Below are 20,158 nucleotides of genomic sequence, written 5' to 3'. Positions count from 1 at the left end.
AAAAAAAAAAAAAAAAAACAGTCCATATCATAATTCAAACACACATGTTATAAAAAATATAACAAAAAGCTATTAATATTTACCTGCATTGCCCATGGGAAGCCAAACAAATTGTATGTGCTTGGTTTATCCTTCCCCTCCCATTGGGACTGCTTTAATGCCATGTCTGCTTTTTTTAAACTGTTCATGGTTCGCTCATATGATTTCAGTCCCTATGGATAAGAATTAAAGAACTTCAAGTTGCTTGCAAACAACAACCAATCTTTCTCAACTGTTGAGTCACCAGCCAATAAGATCGAATGTAAAAACAAAACCAAGCACACTTTATCTTCTCTGTATCAGTAAATTCAACTGTTTCTAGCCTATTCTTTAATACCTGTTCTGGCTCTAAGACTTAGCCCCCTGCAAAACCTTATCATAAAACTGTCTGGCTCCCCGACTATTCTTTACTGCCTCTGCCTTTTTATCTGGCACTTCCCTACATCCTAAGCCCATCACCAGGGCATATTCCATCATGCCAAAACGTTGTGGCTTTCCGCCCACCACAAACCACATTTCTTTTTTTTTTATTGCATCATACTGAGTGCAGCAACATGTAATGCACTCCCTGTCCCCAAAATGCCTTTTTCCAATGATTTTCGAGTCCTAAAAATTGACCGAAACAAGTGCGATTGAAATCTCTTTTACCATGTGTAATTCCATCTAAAATATCCTGTATTCTGTCAAAAACTTCTCAACTTGACCTGACCATCACCCTTGTAGGGAAGTAGGGCACCTTATCGCTTATAAGGTCCAACTCATAGTCTGTATAGTTTACGGTCTGCACAATCTGCACAATCGATATAAAGAAAATGTCAGCAACAAAAATAAACCAAAAAACTAATAAACAAAATATCAGCAACAAAAACCAACACTGTGGTCGATTAAGCGATTTCAGATCGCTTAAGAGATCTTGACTCTGCCTCGTGCAAGATCGCTTAAGCGACCAAGAGTTAATTGAAAGAATCTCTTAAGCGACACAAACGATCGCTTAAGTGATCTTATATCTATGATTTTGCCTCGAAAAGATCGCTTAAGTGATCTGAAATCGCTTAAGCGACCAAAAGTCAACTTAATCAATCGCTTAAGCGATATAAAGGATCGCTTAAGCGAGGTTAGATCTGGGCAGATGGAGTAAAAGAGGTTAATCGCTTAAGCGATACAAATGATTGCTTAGGCGACAGTTCAGAATGTACCCTTGCTTCGGCGGCCTGCTCGTTCCCGCCGGCCTCCTCCTCGTCGCCTGAATCCTTGGAAGACTCGTCCTGGCCTGAATTATCGCCTGACTCCTCATCTTCAGAACCGTTTGCCGATTCTTCACTCTGTTCTTGTGCCGTCGGCATCTCCTCTCCCTATCAACCACCTTCACTGATCGGATGATCCACCGGAGCAGCCATTAAACTGCTTGTGCCACCGAAATCTAGGATTCGAAGTGGCGTTAGGTTGTCCTCGTCATTGTGAGTGTCAGCCATGGTTTTGGATTGAATTTGGTGTGAAAATTTGTAGTATGGATCGGAAATGTGGGTTGTATCGCCAGAAATCGCACAGATTCTGTTTAGGGTTCCAAAAATTGATTTTAGGGTTCAAGAAATTGATCGAAAATTGTGACTTATCGCTGGAAATCACGACAATATTCCGTTTAGGGTTCAAGAAATTGAGTTTACGATTGAATATGGTGTGGACATTTGCGGGTTCGATCGGAAATCGCATTGTCTCCCTTTGGTTCAAGAAATCGATTTTTTCCCTAATGAATTTCAATTAAGCGAGGTGAATAGTTAGTGGAGCTTGTTTTGAGAAATTTCAAATTTAAAAACTTTTATTATTTCTGATTCGGCCCAAATATGTTTTAATCTTTTCATTTTAACCCATTTTATGTGTTTAGTTGCTCTTTTCATTTTAACCCATTTTACGTGTTTAGTTAGTGGGGCTTGGTCACTTAAGCGATCTCTTCTGAGGTAAAATAAAATTTGCCTAGATAGATGATCGCTTAAGCGATTCTTCGCTTTTACTCTTGGTCGCTTAAGCAATTTAAGATCGCTTAAGCGATCTCTTCCGAGGCAGAATAAAATCTGCCCAGATAGNAATGTATGTAAACCGTTATGAGAAAGAGCGGTCTCCACCATGAGAGAGCGGAATGCATGTAAACCACTATGAGAGAGAGCGGTCTCTGCCATGAGAAAGCGGAATGAGAATGAAAAAAAAAAAAAAAAGAATAGAAAGAAAAGAAAAGAAAGAAAATGAGATTTTGAATTAGAAAAAATGACAAGAGTACGAAAAGAATTGATGAGTAATGCACGGGGATTATAGAGTAGGAGATTTTACTTACTGGGCATCTTTGTGCTCACTCCGTTGTTTTCTTTATTGTATAGGACATAGGTGAGGACCTGGTCAGATGAACGTCGGCAAGCGGGGAGACTTAGCTGCATTGTCCACTGTTTTTGTTTTTGAGAGTCTTTTGTACAAATGATGTTGTACTTTGTAAAGAATGTAATTATTAAGTAAAGAAAAATTTTCGGGCCCAACTGTTGTGATAAATATGCTGTCTTTTTATTAATGTATATTATGAATATGGTAGTAGAAAGAAGTTGTTACAACAATCCCTTTATTGTTTTGTACCATGCCTTCCCACCAGCCTTTATTGCAGATGCCTCCTCTCCTCTTGCCAACCAGCCTTTGTTTGAGAAGTTTCCTCTCATTGTTTGCCAGGAACCTGCAGATATGTCAACTTTTGTAAATAAAAAAAAACACGTAAATAAGTTACAGTGTGTGTAGGTGAGAAGTTCACTCAGTCCGTGTCTTTCGATAAAGCTCCATATAAGCATGACACCTGCAGCATCAGCAGTCTAGGGGTGAGCACGGGTAGCGGGTAGAACCAGAACCTGAGGGTAGAACTGGAATCGGAATCGGAACCTACCCGGAACAGACACTGTGTTGGTACGTTTCGGTTCCAATTTTTTGGAACCGACACTGTGCGGTTCCGGTTCTTGTGTGTGGAGGAACCGGAACCGGAACCGGAACCTAGAAAAAGAACCTAAAAAGGGTACCCTGTTTGGAACCTGTAACGGGTACCCGGTTTAGAACCGATTTTAGAACATGTTTTAGAACCTATTTGGAATCTATTTTGGAACCTGTTTTGGAACCTGTTTGAAACCTGTTTTGGAACCTGAACTGTAATGAAATATTTGTGAAATGTGAATAATGGGGGGTTTCTAATATTTTACATATAACAAAATTTAAAATAGAAAAAATTAAATTTTTAGAATAACCTAATTAAATAAATATACTAATATAATTATACTTATTACATATAAATTATACCATATTAAAAACTTTAATATATTAATATTAAAGTTTTCATTAATTAAGTGAATAATTGGAATTATGGTCCAATTAAAAGTGTTTTAAATTTTTAATGTTATTAAAAGAACTATTTTTGAATAAAATAGTATATTTGATTGAATAATAATATATTTAGTTATTTACTTCAATTATCAAGTTCTAAATATATTTATAGTAAATTAGCAATTAATTAATTATATATGATAGATTGATAAATATTAATAAATTTAATTACTAGTTAAATATCATACTTAATCAATTATACGTTTATAACATCACATTATAGTTAAATGGTTATTTAATTAATTATAATTTTATAACATTACTTAATTGATTTATGGTATAATTAATTATAGCATTACATTAACTGATTAGTATTTAATTAATTGACTTATAAGTTATAACATTTATTATATTACTTAATTAAATAATTAGAAATTTAATTAATTATAACATTACATTATAAATTTATAGTATAATTACTTAATCAATTATAACATTTCATTATAAACATTAGTACAAACTTAATTAAATGAGTAAAAAATTAATTAATTATAATATTACATTAAAGATTTATAGTATGATTACTTAATTCACTATAACATTACATTATAGTATGATTACATAATTAATTATAACATTACTGCATTAGTGCATTACATAATTAAATGGTTACTTAATTGATTATGACATTATATTATAAATATTAGTAATTACTAATTTANAAAAAAAAAAAAAAAAAACAGTCCATATCATAATTCAAACACACATGTTATAAAAAATATAACAAAAAGCTATTAATATTTACCTGCATTGCCCATGGGAAGCCAAACAAATTGTATGTGCTTGGTTTATCCTTCCCCTCCCATTGGGACTGCTTTAATGCCATGTCTGCTTTTTTTAAACTGTTCATGGTTCGCTCATATGATTTCAGTCCCTATGGATAAGAATTAAAGAACTTCAAGTTGCTTGCAAACAACAACCAATCTTTCTCAACTGTTGAGTCACCAGCCAATAAGATCGAATGTAAAAACAAAACCAAGCACACTTTATCTTCTCTGTATCAGTAAATTCAACTGTTTCTAGCCTATTCTTTAATACCTGTTCTGGCTCTAAGACTTAGCCCCCTGCAAAACCTTATCATAAAACTGTCTGGCTCCCCGACTATTCTTTACTGCCTCTGCCTTTTTATCTGGCACTTCCCTACATCCTAAGCCCATCACCAGGGCATATTCCATCATGCCAAAACGTTGTGGCTTTCCGCCCACCACAAACCACATTTCTTTTTTTTTTATTGCATCATACTGAGTGCAGCAACATGTAATGCACTCCCTGTCCCCAAAATGCCTTTTTCCAATGATTTTCGAGTCCTAAAAATTGACCGAAACAAGTGCGATTGAAATCTCTTTTACCATGTGTAATTCCATCTAAAATATCCTGTATTCTGTCAAAAACTTCTCAACTTGACCTGACCATCACCCTTGTAGGGAAGTAGGGCACCTTATCGCTTATAAGGTCCAACTCATAGTCTGTATAGTTTACGGTCTGCACAATCTGCACAATCGATATAAAGAAAATGTCAGCAACAAAAATAAACCAAAAAACTAATAAACAAAATATCAGCAACAAAAACCAACACTGTGGTCGATTAAGCGATTTCAGATCGCTTAAGAGATCTTGACTCTGCCTCGTGCAAGATCGCTTAAGCGACCAAGAGTTAATTGAAAGAATCTCTTAAGCGACACAAACGATCGCTTAAGTGATCTTATATCTATGATTTTGCCTCGAAAAGATCGCTTAAGTGATCTGAAATCGCTTAAGCGACCAAAAGTCAACTTAATCAATCGCTTAAGCGATATAAAGGATCGCTTAAGCGAGGTTAGATCTGGGCAGATGGAGTAAAAGAGGTTAATCGCTTAAGCGATACAAATGATTGCTTAGGCGACAGTTCAGAATGTACCCTTGCTTCGGCGGCCTGCTCGTTCCCGCCGGCCTCCTCCTCGTCGCCTGAATCCTTGGAAGACTCGTCCTGGCCTGAATTATCGCCTGACTCCTCATCTTCAGAACCGTTTGCCGATTCTTCACTCTGTTCTTGTGCCGTCGGCATCTCCTCTCCCTATCAACCACCTTCACTGATCGGATGATCCACCGGAGCAGCCATTAAACTGCTTGTGCCACCGAAATCTAGGATTCGAAGTGGCGTTAGGTTGTCCTCGTCATTGTGAGTGTCAGCCATGGTTTTGGATTGAATTTGGTGTGAAAATTTGTAGTATGGATCGGAAATGTGGGTTGTATCGCCAGAAATCGCACAGATTCTGTTTAGGGTTCCAAAAATTGATTTTAGGGTTCAAGAAATTGATCGAAAATTGTGACTTATCGCTGGAAATCACGACAATATTCCGTTTAGGGTTCAAGAAATTGAGTTTACGATTGAATATGGTGTGGACATTTGCGGGTTCGATCGGAAATCGCATTGTCTCCCTTTGGTTCAAGAAATCGATTTTTTCCCTAATGAATTTCAATTAAGCGAGGTGAATAGTTAGTGGAGCTTGTTTTGAGAAATTTCAAATTTAAAAACTTTTATTATTTCTGATTCGGCCCAAATATGTTTTAATCTTTTCATTTTAACCCATTTTATGTGTTTAGTTGCTCTTTTCATTTTAACCCATTTTACGTGTTTAGTTAGTGGGGCTTGGTCACTTAAGCGATCTCTTCTGAGGTAAAATAAAATTTGCCTAGATAGATGATCGCTTAAGCGATTCTTCGCTTTTACTCTTGGTCGCTTAAGCAATTTAAGATCGCTTAAGCGATCTCTTCCGAGGCAGAATAAAATCTGCCCAGATAGATGATCGCTTAAGCGATCCTGTGGTATCGCTTAAGCGACCAGTATCACTTAAGCGATTCTTTGCTTTTACTCTTGGTAGCTTAAGCGATCTCTTCCGAGGCAAAATAAAATCTGCCTAGATCTATGATCGCTTAAGCGATCCTTTGGTATCGTTTAAGCGATTCCTTGCTTTTACTCTTGGTAGCTTAAGAGATTTCAGATCGCTTAAGCGATCTCTTCCGAGGCAGAATAAAATCTGCCCAGATAGATGATCGCTTAAGCGATCCTCTGGTATCACTTAAGCGATTTTTCAGTTTTACTCTTGGTCGCTTAAGCGATTTCAAATCGCTTAAGCGATTTCAAATCGCTTAAGCGATCTCTTCCGAGGCAGAATAAAATCTGCACAGATCTATGATCGCTTAAGCAATCCTCTGGTATCTCCTAAGCAATTTTTCGCTTTCACTCTTGGTCGCTTAAGTGATTTTAGATCGCTTAAGCGATCATTTGAGAAAAAATCTTGGTCGCTTAAGAAATATATGTGGTCGCTCATATATCGCTTAAACGATCATGACAAAAAGAGAAGAATCCTACATTTCTCCTGAATTATGTAATAATCTGTCTTTATAGAGCTAATTTCGAAATAACTCATTTTCCTCCCAAATTCGAAAAGAATAAGCAGCAAAATGAAGTCATTTATATCAATCTAATCCATATAGAGCTAATTTCGAAATAACTCATTTTCCTCCCAAATTCGAAAAGAATAAGCAGCAAAATGAAGTCATTTATATCAATCTAATCCATCACAAATCAAAATATAAGAGACATCAATGTAATTGAAAGTTTAAACTTAAAATCATTTATAATAGTGCCAAAACAGAATAAATCCTAAGCCACTTTGACAAATTTTGGAATTCGGTATAATCACTGTCTGAGATCATTCTTTGGTACCATGCCTTGCAAGCAGCCTTGATTGCAGATGCCGCCACTTTGAGAAGTTTTCAAATTTGGTGTAATCACTGTTTGAGATCATTTCATGGTACCATGGCTTGCCAGCAGCCTTGATTGCAGATGCCTCCTCCTGGCCACCAGCCTTGATTGCAGATGCCTTGCCGGCAGCCTACTCTAATAACCCAAGCCAGTTTGAGGAGTTCCCTCTCATTGTTTGCCAGCAACCTGCAAAATTATCCGGCACACCTGCAGCTACGTCAGCTTTTCCAAATAAAACACAAAAAAACAAAAAGTTTTTCAGGGCCAATTTGTTAAATGGAAAGTTGGGATGTCCGGGGAGTAAAATGTTTTATCTTCACGAACCGAAGTTATGGAGTGCAAGATTTAAAAGTTCACTAAGTCCATCTATTTCGGTAAAGCTGTCTATAAGCATGACACCTGCAGCATCAGCACCACAAACAAAGAATCAACATCAACATCACATAAACTACAAAATTAAAAGTACAAGTTCCAAACCTTTTGATTGGGTTGTGGTCACTCAAAACGGATCCATTTCCCCATGGAAGCACTCAACAGCCCAGCGCTCCCAAAATCTGGTCATTGTTTCATCATTCAATCTATCCATCGGGCTGTTGGTCATGTCAAACTGAATAAATTTCAGGGCATATGCCCCACAATCAGCATTGCAATAGGAAGATGACATTAGCATTAGAATCAGCTTATAGAACAATTGTATTATGTATGTTAGTTTTATACAAAATTTACCTTGACTCATTTGTTGGGACGGGAACGCGCTTGAGTGGCCACTTTCCCGTCAATGCTTCATCACTGAGGTGCTCAAACATCCCACTCTCGCGTAACAGCCGCGGGAACAACACGGATAATGGCTCCAACTCGGCCTCCAATTGCCTGTCTCAACAAATTGTTAGGTTGCAGTCAAGGATCTTCAGCAACCTCTCCTCTAAGAGTGTGACGACTGCTATCCAGTGCATTTCCTTGACCAGGATGATGCAGTAGACACTTTTAACCTCTGCCCAACTGTGGTCATTTTGGGCCTGTCCCCATTACATACTACATCATCATGTCATCAAACTTAAAATCATTAGGGACGTAGTCCAAGTCTTCTGTGCCCGATCGTTTTCGCTTGGCTCCTTTTGCTACAGATGTACCAATGGCCTTTTTCAATAAATTGCGATATGTCGACACCAGTGTTTGGCCAAAGGCCACATTGGTGATGGCACAATCGAGATACAGTACATCACTATTGCTGGTTTGTCGCAGCCTCATCAGTGCCAATACCTCATCGATGTGCTGCATCAAATAAAAACAACATGATAAGTATACAATACCTCATGGAAAACATAAGCAAAAATAAGGAAAATTAAGCGCAAATAACTCACCGAGTCGTGAAGCCAGCTGCCCATCATCAAAATCTTTTCAAACCAATCCCGAGAATAATGCCCGGTCTTACACTTTACAAGGGCATCACTTCCGGATTCATTGTAATAGGCATAGAAGGGTTTTTTCTTTTCCTCCTCTATTGGCCTATACAAATTGACAGTGGACTCCATTTTTGCTTGCCCGCTTCCTCCCCCTTCCTCCATTTGTACATCCCCACTTCCTTCACCTCCCACCTCAACCTCCTCCATTATAACTGTCCCACTTCCTCCAGAAACCTCTTTAACCCCCTCAATTTTGGCTTCTTCCTCAATTTGTTTCTTTTTTTTTCCTCTTAATTCCACGTGTTAGTATAGTGTAAGGCAATTTCACAAACCTGCTCTTTCGGCTCTCTCTTTTCAGCCTAGGTACTGCCTTCAATACTCCACCAACTTCCTCTTGCACCCTACCAACTTCCTCTTCCACCCTAACAACTTTCTCTGCCACCTTATCCACTTTCTCCTCCACCCTTTTCAACTGTTCTTCCATCTTATCAAACAAACTCTTTATGAGGTCAACCACCTCACTCTCCCGACCCCGATGCCTTGGCAAAGTGGTACTTGTTGTACCGATTTGCGGAGGCATATGAACCTCTTCCTCCCTCCCCTCCTCCTCCCTCCCACCGATTACGGCTTCATCCTCCTCGGCGTCAACCACATTCTCAAGCAGTGGCCCTGCAACTGCCCTCACATGTGTGACCCCTTGTAGGTCCTGCGTCAGGCGGTCTATCCCTTCATCCCTTTGATCCTCCGGTGCTCGGAAAGATGTGACATAGTGTTGTTGCGCTTCACCCCCAGTAGGGGTGAGGAAGGGACGGACAACCCTCTACAATAAGAAACAAAATCAATCAGATTTAAGCGACATTTTAAAGCAAGTGCATGTTCAAAAGCTTAATCCTTTAATCTTACCCAAGCTGATTGAATTTCAATCTCTATTTGCTTATAATCCGAATGGGTACACTTCTGGTCGTGCCACCGTAACATCCTAGGAAATGTTTGTTGCACAACCGAAGCCCTAATCCTCCCCCTACCTTAGCTAGGACAGGGATAGCCTTATACATCCAAGCCTGCATTGTAAAAAAACAGTCCATATCATAATTCAAACACATATATTAAAAAAAAATATAACAAAAAGCTATTAATATTTACCTGCATTGCCCATGGGAAGCCAAACAAATTGTACGTCGCTGGTCTATTCTTCTCGGCCCATTGGAAGTGCTTTAACGCCAGGTCTTTTACTTGTAGGGACTTCATGGTTCGCTTAAATGATACCCGTCCCCACAGATAAGCATTAAAGAAGTTCAAATTGCTTACAAACTTCACCCAATCAATATCAACAGCTTTTGTTGAGTCACTAGTCATTAGGATCGAATGTAAGAACAATACCAAGTACAGTTTGAACATCTGTGAATCGTTAAACTCACCATCTTTTAACCTGTCCTCTAATTCTTGTGCCTTAATAGACTTGTTCCCCGCCAAAACCTTGTTAGCCAACCTTTTGGCTCCCGTACTGTCCGTTATTCTTTTTTCCTCAACCTCACCTGGCAATTCCTCACATCTTAAGCCAGTCACCAACGCATATTCCATCATCCCGAAACGTAGTGGCTTTCCATCCACCATGAACCACATTTCGTGCTTGTTGTTGCTTTTTATTGCTTTTTATTGAGTGCAACAACATATAATGCACTCCTGACCCCCAGAATGTCTTTTTCCATTTGGTGTCCATATCCCAAAAATGACTGAAACAAGTCTCTTTGAATCTCCTTTCACCATTCCTCACTATCCCTAAAATCCCCGTTATTCTCGTTTAAACATCCCAACTTGACCTCACTGTCACCCTCATAGGGAAGTACGGTACCGTATCGTTTACAACCTCCAATCCGTAATCTCTATAGTTTACGCTCCGGAAAATCTACACAATCGATATAAACAAAATATCAGCAAAAAAATTAAACCAAATCAAATATAAACAAAATAAGCTCTTGAAGAATCGCTTAAGCGATGGGCAGATGATTATGCCTCATACAAGATCTCTTAAGCGATTCGACACTTTTACTTTTAAGCGATCTGAAATTACTTAAGCGATACAAAGGATCGCTTAAGAGATTATAGATCTGGGCAGATTTGGTTCTGCCTCAGAAGAGATCGCTTAAGCGATCTTAAATCGTTTAAACGACCAAGAGTAAAGGCGATTCATCACTTTTACTCTTCGTCGCTTAAGCGATTACAGATCGCTTAAGAGATCATGTACGAGGCAGAATCAACATCTACCAGGTCTAAGATCGCTTAAGCGATTGTTTATATCGCTTAAGCGATTCATCGCTTTTACTCTTAAGCAACCCTAAATAGCTTAAGCGACCAAGAATAAAAGCCATCAATCGCTTAAGCGATACAAAGGATTGCTTAAGCGATCTTAGGTCTCGGCAAGTACAAATACCTTTTCTTCGACAGCCTCCTCCTCTTTGGCGGCCTCCTCCTCTGCGGCCTCCTCGTCCTCGTCTGAACTCTCGTCGGACTCCTCTTCCTAGCCTGAATTCTGCCCGGCCTCCTCTTCCTCTTCAAAACCGTTTTGCTCATGTTCTCTCTCTTGTTGTGCCGCCGTCGTCTCCGCTGCTGGAACACCTTCACTGATCGAAGGATCCACCGGAGCAGCCATTGAACTGCTTGCACAACTAGACTCTACGATTTGAAGAGGCGTTGGGTTTTCCTCCTCATTGTGAATGTCAGCCATGGTTTTAAGAAAGGAAGAAGCTTTAGAATTGAATTTGGGTGTGAAAATTTGCTAGAATGTGGACTGTTATCGTCGGAAATTGCAAAGAATGTGTTTAGGGATTGAAAATATCGATTTTTGCCTTAATTGGTTTGGATTAAGGATTTGAATGGGTGGGGCTCTTTTTTAAATTTCAAATTTTAAAAGCTTCCATTAATTATGATTTTGTCCTTATATGTTTTAATCTTTTTATTTTAACATATTTTATATGTTTAATGGATCTTAACTATGTCACATCAGCTTCTCTAAATTAAAAAAAATGAAAAACAATTTCAACGTCATTTTCTTAAATCGAAACTTGGGAGCCGGTCAACTAAATTTTCTCGTTTTGAAGAAGGTGAAGTTTTAAACAACTAAACAAGTGAAAAAGTAGATCAATTTCGAGTCTCGATCCGTACTGTTCACATTACTTGTCTTTGTCTCTCTCTTTCTTTCACTTTGAAACTCTAGGGTTCGGTTAGCGCCTAAAACGACATTAAAATGTCTCAAAACGGCAAATTGATGCCTAATCTTGACCAACAAAGCACCAAACTCCTCAATCTCACTGTTCTTCAGCGAATCGACCCTTTCATTGAAGAAATTCTCATCACCGCTGCTCATGTCACCTTCTACGAGTTCAACATTGACCTCAGCCAATGGGTGCCCTTCGCTTTATTCATTTATTATTATTTTTTTATTTTTTTAATCAAAAGCTTTGGCTGATTGTTTTGTTTGTGTGTTTTTAGAGTCGCAAGGATGTTGAAGGATCTCTTTTTGTTGTCAAAAGGTGAGAATTCTCTCTTTGGATTTTGCTTTTTAATCGGGTGTTTGTTGTAATTGGGAATCGTTTTTCTTTTTGTTACACGGGTAGTGTTAAGATTTTATTTGTAATCTGGGTCTTTAAGAGTTTTTGTGATTGATGTCAGGAATACGCAACCTCGGTTTCAGTTTGTTGTGATGAATCGACGCAATACAGGTTGGTTTTTGTTTTCACTGTTTAATCTTCTGTTTTACTAGTTTTTGGGATTAGTTGATTAATTTGGCAATTCTTATTCTATGATGTTATTTTATCATAGTTCTATAGCTTAAGTAAGGGTTTTAAAACTAAGAAGAGGATGGACCAATGGCAATATTAGTTTGCCAATGATATATAGGCTTTTCTATTTTACAATAGTCTGGGACAACTGTTATCTTGAAGTTTTGATGTGACAATATCAAGGTTGTACTGGGTTGATGAGGGTTTTTTATTTTGTGTTCTTTCTCTTATTTGAAGATTATTCTTTCATCTAGTGGTCTCTCTGTCTTTAAGTCAGTTACTTGCCATCTCATGATAACCAGAAATAGTGGGCGTTGAATGAGTTATTTGGATACCATATAATCTGAACTATGATTGCTTTATCTAATTATTATCATTTTAAGCATTTTTGGTTATTAATGTTCAGAGCTATATCTTATAATGTTGCCATAGTGATGTCTTTTTTAATAGCCTTCACATCTGTATATAAATATGTTTGCACTAATAGGCTTCAATATATTGGTTTAAGCAGATAATTTGGTGGAAAATCTCTTGGGAGATTTTGAGTATGAAGTCCAGGTCCCATATTTATTGTATCGAAATGCATCTCAAGAAGTAAATGGTATTTGGTTCTACAATGCACGTGAATGTGAAGAGGTTGCAAATCTCTTTAACAGGTATTAGTTGTTTTACTATGATAGTTATTTATCTGCAATTTTAAAATATTTTCTCATGTTGATAGTTAATGTTGTTAAATTTTTCTCGGGTTGATATTTAATACTGTAGACAATACTATGTATGTTCTCAACCAAATTTGCTTTACATGGGGAATGGAGTTTCAAGTTATAGATTATGGTCACTCCATGTTGTTGAGTTGGATTGTGAATTTGCCATAGGCCTCATGAACATGTGACCAAGGAGAGTAGTTCACAGAACTTTCAATTTATTTGATGAACTGCAGGCCAGAAAAATTCCATACATAGTATGCTAGCATCTTTTTAAAAGTTCAATTATGTCTCATATTCACTTCTATAGAGTTTTTTTAATCTGCTTCAACACCATAGAAATATTTTGTTGGTTGTATGCATCTGAAAAAATATACCAATTCAAGGAATGTGATTGTTTTGTATTGACTTTCAAAGGATAAATACATTGCTTTGGCCTATGAGTATGGCTTTCAAGCAGAATTGTTAGGTTTTATATTCGTAAAATTTTTGATGCTATGTATAGGAATTAGGAAGTAAGGATCCCAACTGATGTGATTGTTTATGACAACATCACATTAATTATAGGAAAGGAACATCACTTATCTCATCATCCTACAATCAATGTGGTATTGCCACATCAATAACCACATCGGTTGGGATCCCCACTTCGTAAATGTAGCATTAATATTGAAAAATTCATAACATGTATAGATCCTTGGTTTGCAAATCAGTTAGGATGACCATTTATATTGTTCTCTTGACATATATTTTAATAAAATGTTATATTTGAGTTTGCTGTTAGCGAGTTAAAGTAGAAAATATTGTTTTGTAGAGCTGTATGAAAACACACTTTGAGATAATGGGATTTTTAGTTTTATAGAACTTGCTGTTGCGTTAAAATCTACTTCTTTTTTTTTCTTATGTTATAAGATTTTCACTTTGCCGATCCTGCTCCTTGTATACATTATCTTCTGGTTTCAGCCCTTACCTACTCATCTTGTTTGTACTCAATTAAAGTTTTAATGGGAAGTTGAATCTAGTTATAGTTCTTTATGGGTAACAGTTGATAGGACAATGAGCCGAAAAGAGAAATTTTGAAGTGTAAATTTTAATAAAAATTTCTTTACGAGACCATGATCATTTAAATTTGTGGCTTTTAATGTAAAATGTAACTCTAAAATAGGTACCAGGAGGGCTACAGGAACTAGATGGTTGACCATGCTATACACTCAATCCTTGATAAGAAGGTGCAGTAGATATCTAATTTGTTCATCACATATGACTTGTTAATAAATTTACTAGTGAATGTTCTTTTGCAAGACTTATTGTATCATTCAAGATTAAATGGTTATTGTTAGCATGCTCCATGTAAATAAGTCTTTGGGAAATCCAAGGCAACAAAATCTCTTGGTGGGAAGTGTAGCAGCTGATAATGTAGAATTTTTAGGAAATATAACTTACATATGGATTTTATTGTGAATGTTCTTTTCTGGGACCTATTGTGTTGAGCAGGATCAGATTGCTATTGATAATATGGTTTATAGGGTATCCATAATGGATTCTTTGGGCAGTTAAAATGCTATAAAATTGCTCTTGGTGGAAATCTAGCTGCTGATGACGTATAATTGCATGTTTTCTAATCATTCCCATTATGTACTCCAATCTAGTTCTCATTTTGTGCAGTAATGCATGTAGCATAAGTGGGAAGAAGGAAACAATGAAACTATTTAAGTAAGAGAGGGAAAGAAGTTAGTGTGCTGTCCCCCAAAGTCAAAATTTTGAATCTCTTTGGCTTTAGTTTCAAAGGATTTTCAGGATGCATCTTTATTCTTTATTTTCCATAAATTGGGAACGTGTATTGCTATGATTCTGTTTGGTTTTTTTGATGGATGTATCGCTGTTAGATTTCTACAGTGCCATATTGTAGATTATATTCACACATTTGGGAGTGTTTTGTGTACCTCTTTGACCCTCTGTCAGGAGAAACACCTGAATAGTGGACCACTGGTCCACCTTTTTACTTTCTTTCATTGTTTTGGCACAATACCTCTATGTTTCCTATAAAATAATAATAATACCCGCTAGGAAACATAATAATACTGGTATTATTTCATCATATATGGAAATGACAACAGCGTATTTTTGTTAGAGCTTAGGAGTTCATTGATGTAATTTATTGTGTTATATTTGTAATAGTTGCAATAGGTTTGGAGAGTGCGTTATAGTTTAGTTCATCGTGACTTTTAATGATAGGACTCCTGGATACCATTTGTGGGAAATGTTCTCTTGACTCAAGTATATTGCATTTGTTATCTGTTTACTTTTTACTTTTCACTAGTAAAATTGTTATTAGTCAATTATGATTGTGAATATTAAATATTTTCAATGATTTCATCCTGATGTTTTTTTATTTTTTCCTAAATACAGAATTCTCAATGCATATGTCAAGGTGCCTCAAAAGTCAATGGTATCATCTACTAAAAGGTAATGATTGATCCAATTTATCTTGACGAAGTCTTGTTATTGGGAAAGCATAATTTCTTCAGAAGCTTTCTGTATTATTCTCTTATAAAGTATTCTTTTAAATCCTCTTGGAATTNATAAACCCTATATGTTCAGCATAGCATTAATCGCTAAACCGATGCTCTGAAATACAATAAATAATATCCGAATACATAGGAACACTTAAGCGATTCTTTACTTTTACTCCTACTCGCTTAAGCGATCGGTAATCGATTAAGAGATCTAGCTCGCAGCAGATGCCCAGATCGAAAATCGCTTAAGCTATCCACTTGTATCGCTTAAGTGATTTTCATAAAACACTCTTGATCGTTTAAGCGATCTCAAATCGCTTAAGTGATCTTGGCCAAGGCAGAATGGATCTGCCCAGATCTATGATCGCTTAAGTGATCTTGTCTTGGACAGTGAATATCTGCCTATATCTATGATCACTTAGGCGATCTTATGTATCGCTTAAGCGATTCATTGCTTTTACTCCTGGTCGCTGAAGCTATCCATCTGTATCGCTTATGCGATTTTCATAAAACACTCTTGATCGCTTAAGCGATCTCAAATTCGCTTAAGCGATCTTGGCCAAGGCAGAATGAATCTGCCCAGATCTATGATCGCTTAAGAGATCTTGTCCTGGGCAAAATGAATATCTGCCCAGATCTATGATCGCTTAAGCGATCTTGTCCTGGGCAGAATGAATATCTGCCCAGATCTATGATTGCTTAAGCAATCTTATGTATCGCTTAAGCGATGTTTCCTAAACGATGTTAGGAAACGACCCGGTTGCTCAGTGGAAAACAAAATTTTATACAACCGTAGATCGTTCCTTAAACCCAAAATCAAGGCACAAATTTTACAGTTTATGTATAATATCAAGAATCTGCAGAACATAAAATAAATCTAAAGTTTAGATTCATACCCACGTTTGGAGGCTCCACCAATATTGTCTCTGAACGTGTTTGCTACCGATCCAAGTGTAGGATCGAACTGTATAGGTCCACACGAAGACAATCAACAAGAACCAAGGAGGGATTTGCTAGATCCTCCTTGGCCTTAATGTTAGTAAATGGTCCCGTATACGCAGCGGAAACAAAAATTATAATATAACAAGATCGTTTACATGAGCCAAGATCAAGGGTATAATTTTACAATTTTATCAAAGCAAGAATATGCATAAATTAATAATCTGTGTTTAGAAACCATACGCACGTTTGGAGGCTCCACCACGATTGTCTTTGAACGTTTTGCTACCGATCCAAGTATAGGATCGAACCCACATAGTCCACACGAAGACAATCTCAAAAGAACCAAAGAGNTTTTATTGTTTTGTACCATGCCTTCCCAGCAGCCTTTATTGCAGATGCCTCCTCTCCTCTTGCCAACTAGCCTTTGTTTGAGAAGTTTCCTCTCATTGTTTGCCAAGAACCTGCAGACACGTCAACTTTTGTAAATAAAAAAAAAAACACGTAAATAAGTTACAGTGTGTGTAGGTGAGAAGTTCACTCAGTCCGTGTCTTTTGGTAAAGTTCCATATAAGCATGACACCTGCAACATCAGCACCACAACCCAAGTATCAACATCAACATCATATAAACTATAAAATTCAAAGTCCAACTTTCATACCTTTTTATTGGGTTCTGCTCACTCAAAACGGATCCATTTGCCCATGGAAGCAGTTGACAGCCCAGCCCTCCCGACAGTCTCTCATTGTTCCGTCATTCAACCCATCCAACGGGGTGTTGGTCATGTCTAACTCAATAAATTTCAGGGCATATACCCCACATTCAGCACTACAATAGGAAGAAGACATTAGCATTAGAAAAAACTTATAGAACAATTGTATTATATAAGTTAGTTTTATACAAAAATTACCTTGACTTATTTATTGGGCCGGTAGAGCGCTTAATTGGCCACTTTCCGGTTAATACTTGATCACCCAAGTGCCCAAACATCCTGCTATCATGCAACAGCTGCGGGAACAACATGGACAGTGGCTCCAACTCGACCTCCAACTGCTTGTCTCAACAAATAGTGGGGTTGCAGTCAAGGATCTTCAACAACCCCTCCTCGAGATACGCAACGACTGATATCCAATGATTCTCTTTGACGAGGATGATGCAGTACACTCTTTTAACAAAGGTCCAACTGTGGCCATATTTGGGCTGATTCCCCCGTATATATTGCATAATTCTGTCATCAAAATGATAATCATCAGGGATGCAGTCCAACTGTACTGGGGCCAATCTCTTTCGCTTCAGTCCTTTTACTGCACCACCAGCAACGACATTTTTAATTAAAGTGCGATATGCCGAAACAAACCTTTGGCCAAATGCCACATCAGTGATGGCACAATCGGGATAAAACAGATCACCACCAGTAGTCTGTCGTAGCCTCATCAGTGTCAATATCTCATCGATGTGCTGCATTAAATAAAAACAACAAGATAAGTATGGAAAACATAGGCAAAAATAAGGAAAATTAAGTGAAAATAACTCATCGAGTCCTCAAGCCACGTGCCCATAGTCAACAACTTCCTAAACCATTCCTAGGGATAATCCCCTGTCTTACACTTTATATGTCCATTACTTCCTGATCCATTGTAATAGGCATAGAAGAGTTTTTTCTTTTCCTCTATTGACCTATACAAATCGACATTTGAGTGCAATTTCCCTTGCGCACTTCCTCCCGCTTCCTCCATTTTTACATCCCCGCTTCCTTTGCCTCCCTCCTCCATTATCATAGCCCCACTTCCTCCACCAACCTCCTTAACCCCCTCCATTTTTTGTTCTTCCTCCATTTGTTTCTTAATTTTCCTCTTCTTTACTTGTGTCACTGCCATGTAAGGCGATTTCACAAACTTACTCTTTCGGCTCTCTCTTTTTAGCCCAGTTTGCACTTCAACCGCCTTTAATTCTCCACCAACTTCCTCCTCCACTATACCAGCTTTCTCTGTCATCTTATCCACTTTCTCCTCAACCCTTTTCATGTGCTCTTCCATCTTGTCAAACCTGTCATAAACAGCTATTGTAAAACTCTGAAACATGCCGTTTATGAGGTCAACCACCTCATTATCCTGACGTCGATGTCTCGGCAAAGCGGTACTTGTTGTACTGGTTTGCTTAGGCATACGAACCTCTTCCTCCCTCTTCTCCTCCTCCTCCTCGAACCTCCGACCGATTGGAGCTTCATCCTCCTCGACATCAACCACGTTGTGAAGTAATGGCCCCGTANTTTACTTGTGTCACTACCATGTAAGGCGATTTCACAAACTTGCTCTTCCAGCTCTCTCTTTTCAAGCCAGTTTGCACTTCAACCGCCTTTAATTCTCCACCAACTTCCTCCTCCATTGTACCAACTTCCTCCTCCACTGTACCAACTTTCTCTCCCAGCTTATCCACTTTCTCCTCCACCCTTTTCATGCACTCTTCCATCTTGTCAAACCTTGCATAAACGGCTATTGTAAAACTCTCAAACAAGCCGTTTATGAGATCAACAACCTCATTCTCTCGACGTCGATGTCTCGGCATAGCGGTACTTGTTGTACTAGTTTGCTGAGGCATACGAACCTCTTCCTCCCTCTTCTCCTCCTCCTCCTCGGACCTCCGGCCGATTGGAGCTTCATCCTCCTCGACATCAACCACGTTGTGAAGTAGTGGCCCCGCAACTACCATTACATGCGTGACCCCTTTTAGGTCCCGCATCAGGCAGTCTATCCGTTCATTGCTTGTATCCTCCAGTGCTTTGAAAGATTTGACATAGTCCTCTTCCGCTTCAGCCCCAATAGCGGTGAGAAAGGGACGGACGACTCCCTGCACTAAGAAACAAAATCAATCAGATTGAAGTGACATTTTAAAGCAACTGCATATTCAAAAGCTTAGTCCTTTAATCTTACCCCAGCCGTTTGAATGTCAATGTCTATTTGATCGTAATCCGAATAGGTGTACCTCTGGACATGCCACCGTAACATCTTAGGAAATTGCTGTTGCACATCCAAACTGTTGCTCCTCGCCCCCCTAGCGAAGACAGGGATGGCCTTGTACATCCAAGCCTACATTGTAAAAAAAAAAAAAAAACAGTCCATATCATAATTCAAACACATATGTTACAAAAAATATAACAAAAAGCTATTAATATTTATCTGCATTGCCCATGGGAAGCCAAACAAATTGTATGTGCTTGGTTTATCCTTCCCCTCCCATTAGGACTGCTTTAACGCCATGTCTACTTTTTTTAAGTTGTTCATGGTTCGCTCATATGATTTTAGTCCCCATGGATAAAAATTAAAGAACTTCAAGTTTCTTGCAAACAACAACCAATCTTTCTCAACAACTTTTGTTGAGTCACCAACCAATAAGATCGAATGTAAAAACAAAACCAAGCACACTTTTATCTTCTCTGTATCAGTAAATTCAACTGTTTCTAGCCTATTCTCTAATACTTGTGCTGTAATAGACTTAGCCCTCTGCAAAACCTTATCATAAAACCGTCTGGCTCCCCGACTATTCTTCACTGCCTCTGCCTTCTTATTTGACACTTCCCCACATCCTAAGCCCGTCAACAGGGCATATTCCATCATGCCAAAACATAGTG

General features: G+C 38.1%; 1 protein-coding gene across 1 annotated transcript; it reads left to right on the top strand.

The window, feature by feature from the left end:
• Nucleotides 1-11,619: 11,619 nt before the first annotated feature.
• On the top strand, nt 11,620-15,541 carry LOC116123920 (mRNA-decapping enzyme-like protein). Its single transcript, XM_031409658.1, has 6 exons — nt 11,620-11,995; nt 12,082-12,122; nt 12,262-12,311; nt 12,883-13,027; nt 14,241-14,304; nt 15,485-15,541. Exons 1-5 carry the CDS (start codon nt 11,837-11,839, stop codon nt 14,263-14,265), a joined length of 420 nt encoding a protein of 139 aa, XP_031265518.1. The 5' UTR covers nt 11,620-11,836; the 3' UTR covers nt 14,266-14,304; nt 15,485-15,541.
• The last annotated feature ends 4,617 nt before the right edge of the window (nt 15,542-20,158 follow it).

This window comes from Pistacia vera, unplaced genomic scaffold, assembly GCF_008641045.1.
Source record: "Pistacia vera cultivar Batoury unplaced genomic scaffold, PisVer_v2 Contig146, whole genome shotgun sequence".
In the NCBI taxonomy this organism is placed as follows: domain Eukaryota; kingdom Viridiplantae; phylum Streptophyta; class Magnoliopsida; order Sapindales; family Anacardiaceae; genus Pistacia; species Pistacia vera.
This window is presented reverse-complemented; position numbering and strand designations above follow the sequence as displayed.

Coding starts and splice junctions, on each gene's coding strand:
- LOC116123920 (XM_031409658.1), top strand. CDS start 11,837: ATGTCTCAAAACGGCAAATTGATGCCTAATCTTGACCAACAAAGCACC. Junction 11,996..12,081: donor ACATTGACCTCAGCCAATGG/GTGCCCTTCGCT, acceptor GTGTGTTTTTAG/AGTCGCAAGGATGTTGAAGG. Junction 13,028..14,240: donor GTTGCAAATCTCTTTAACAG/GTATTAGTTGTT, acceptor ACTCTAAAATAG/GTACCAGGAGGGCTACAGGA.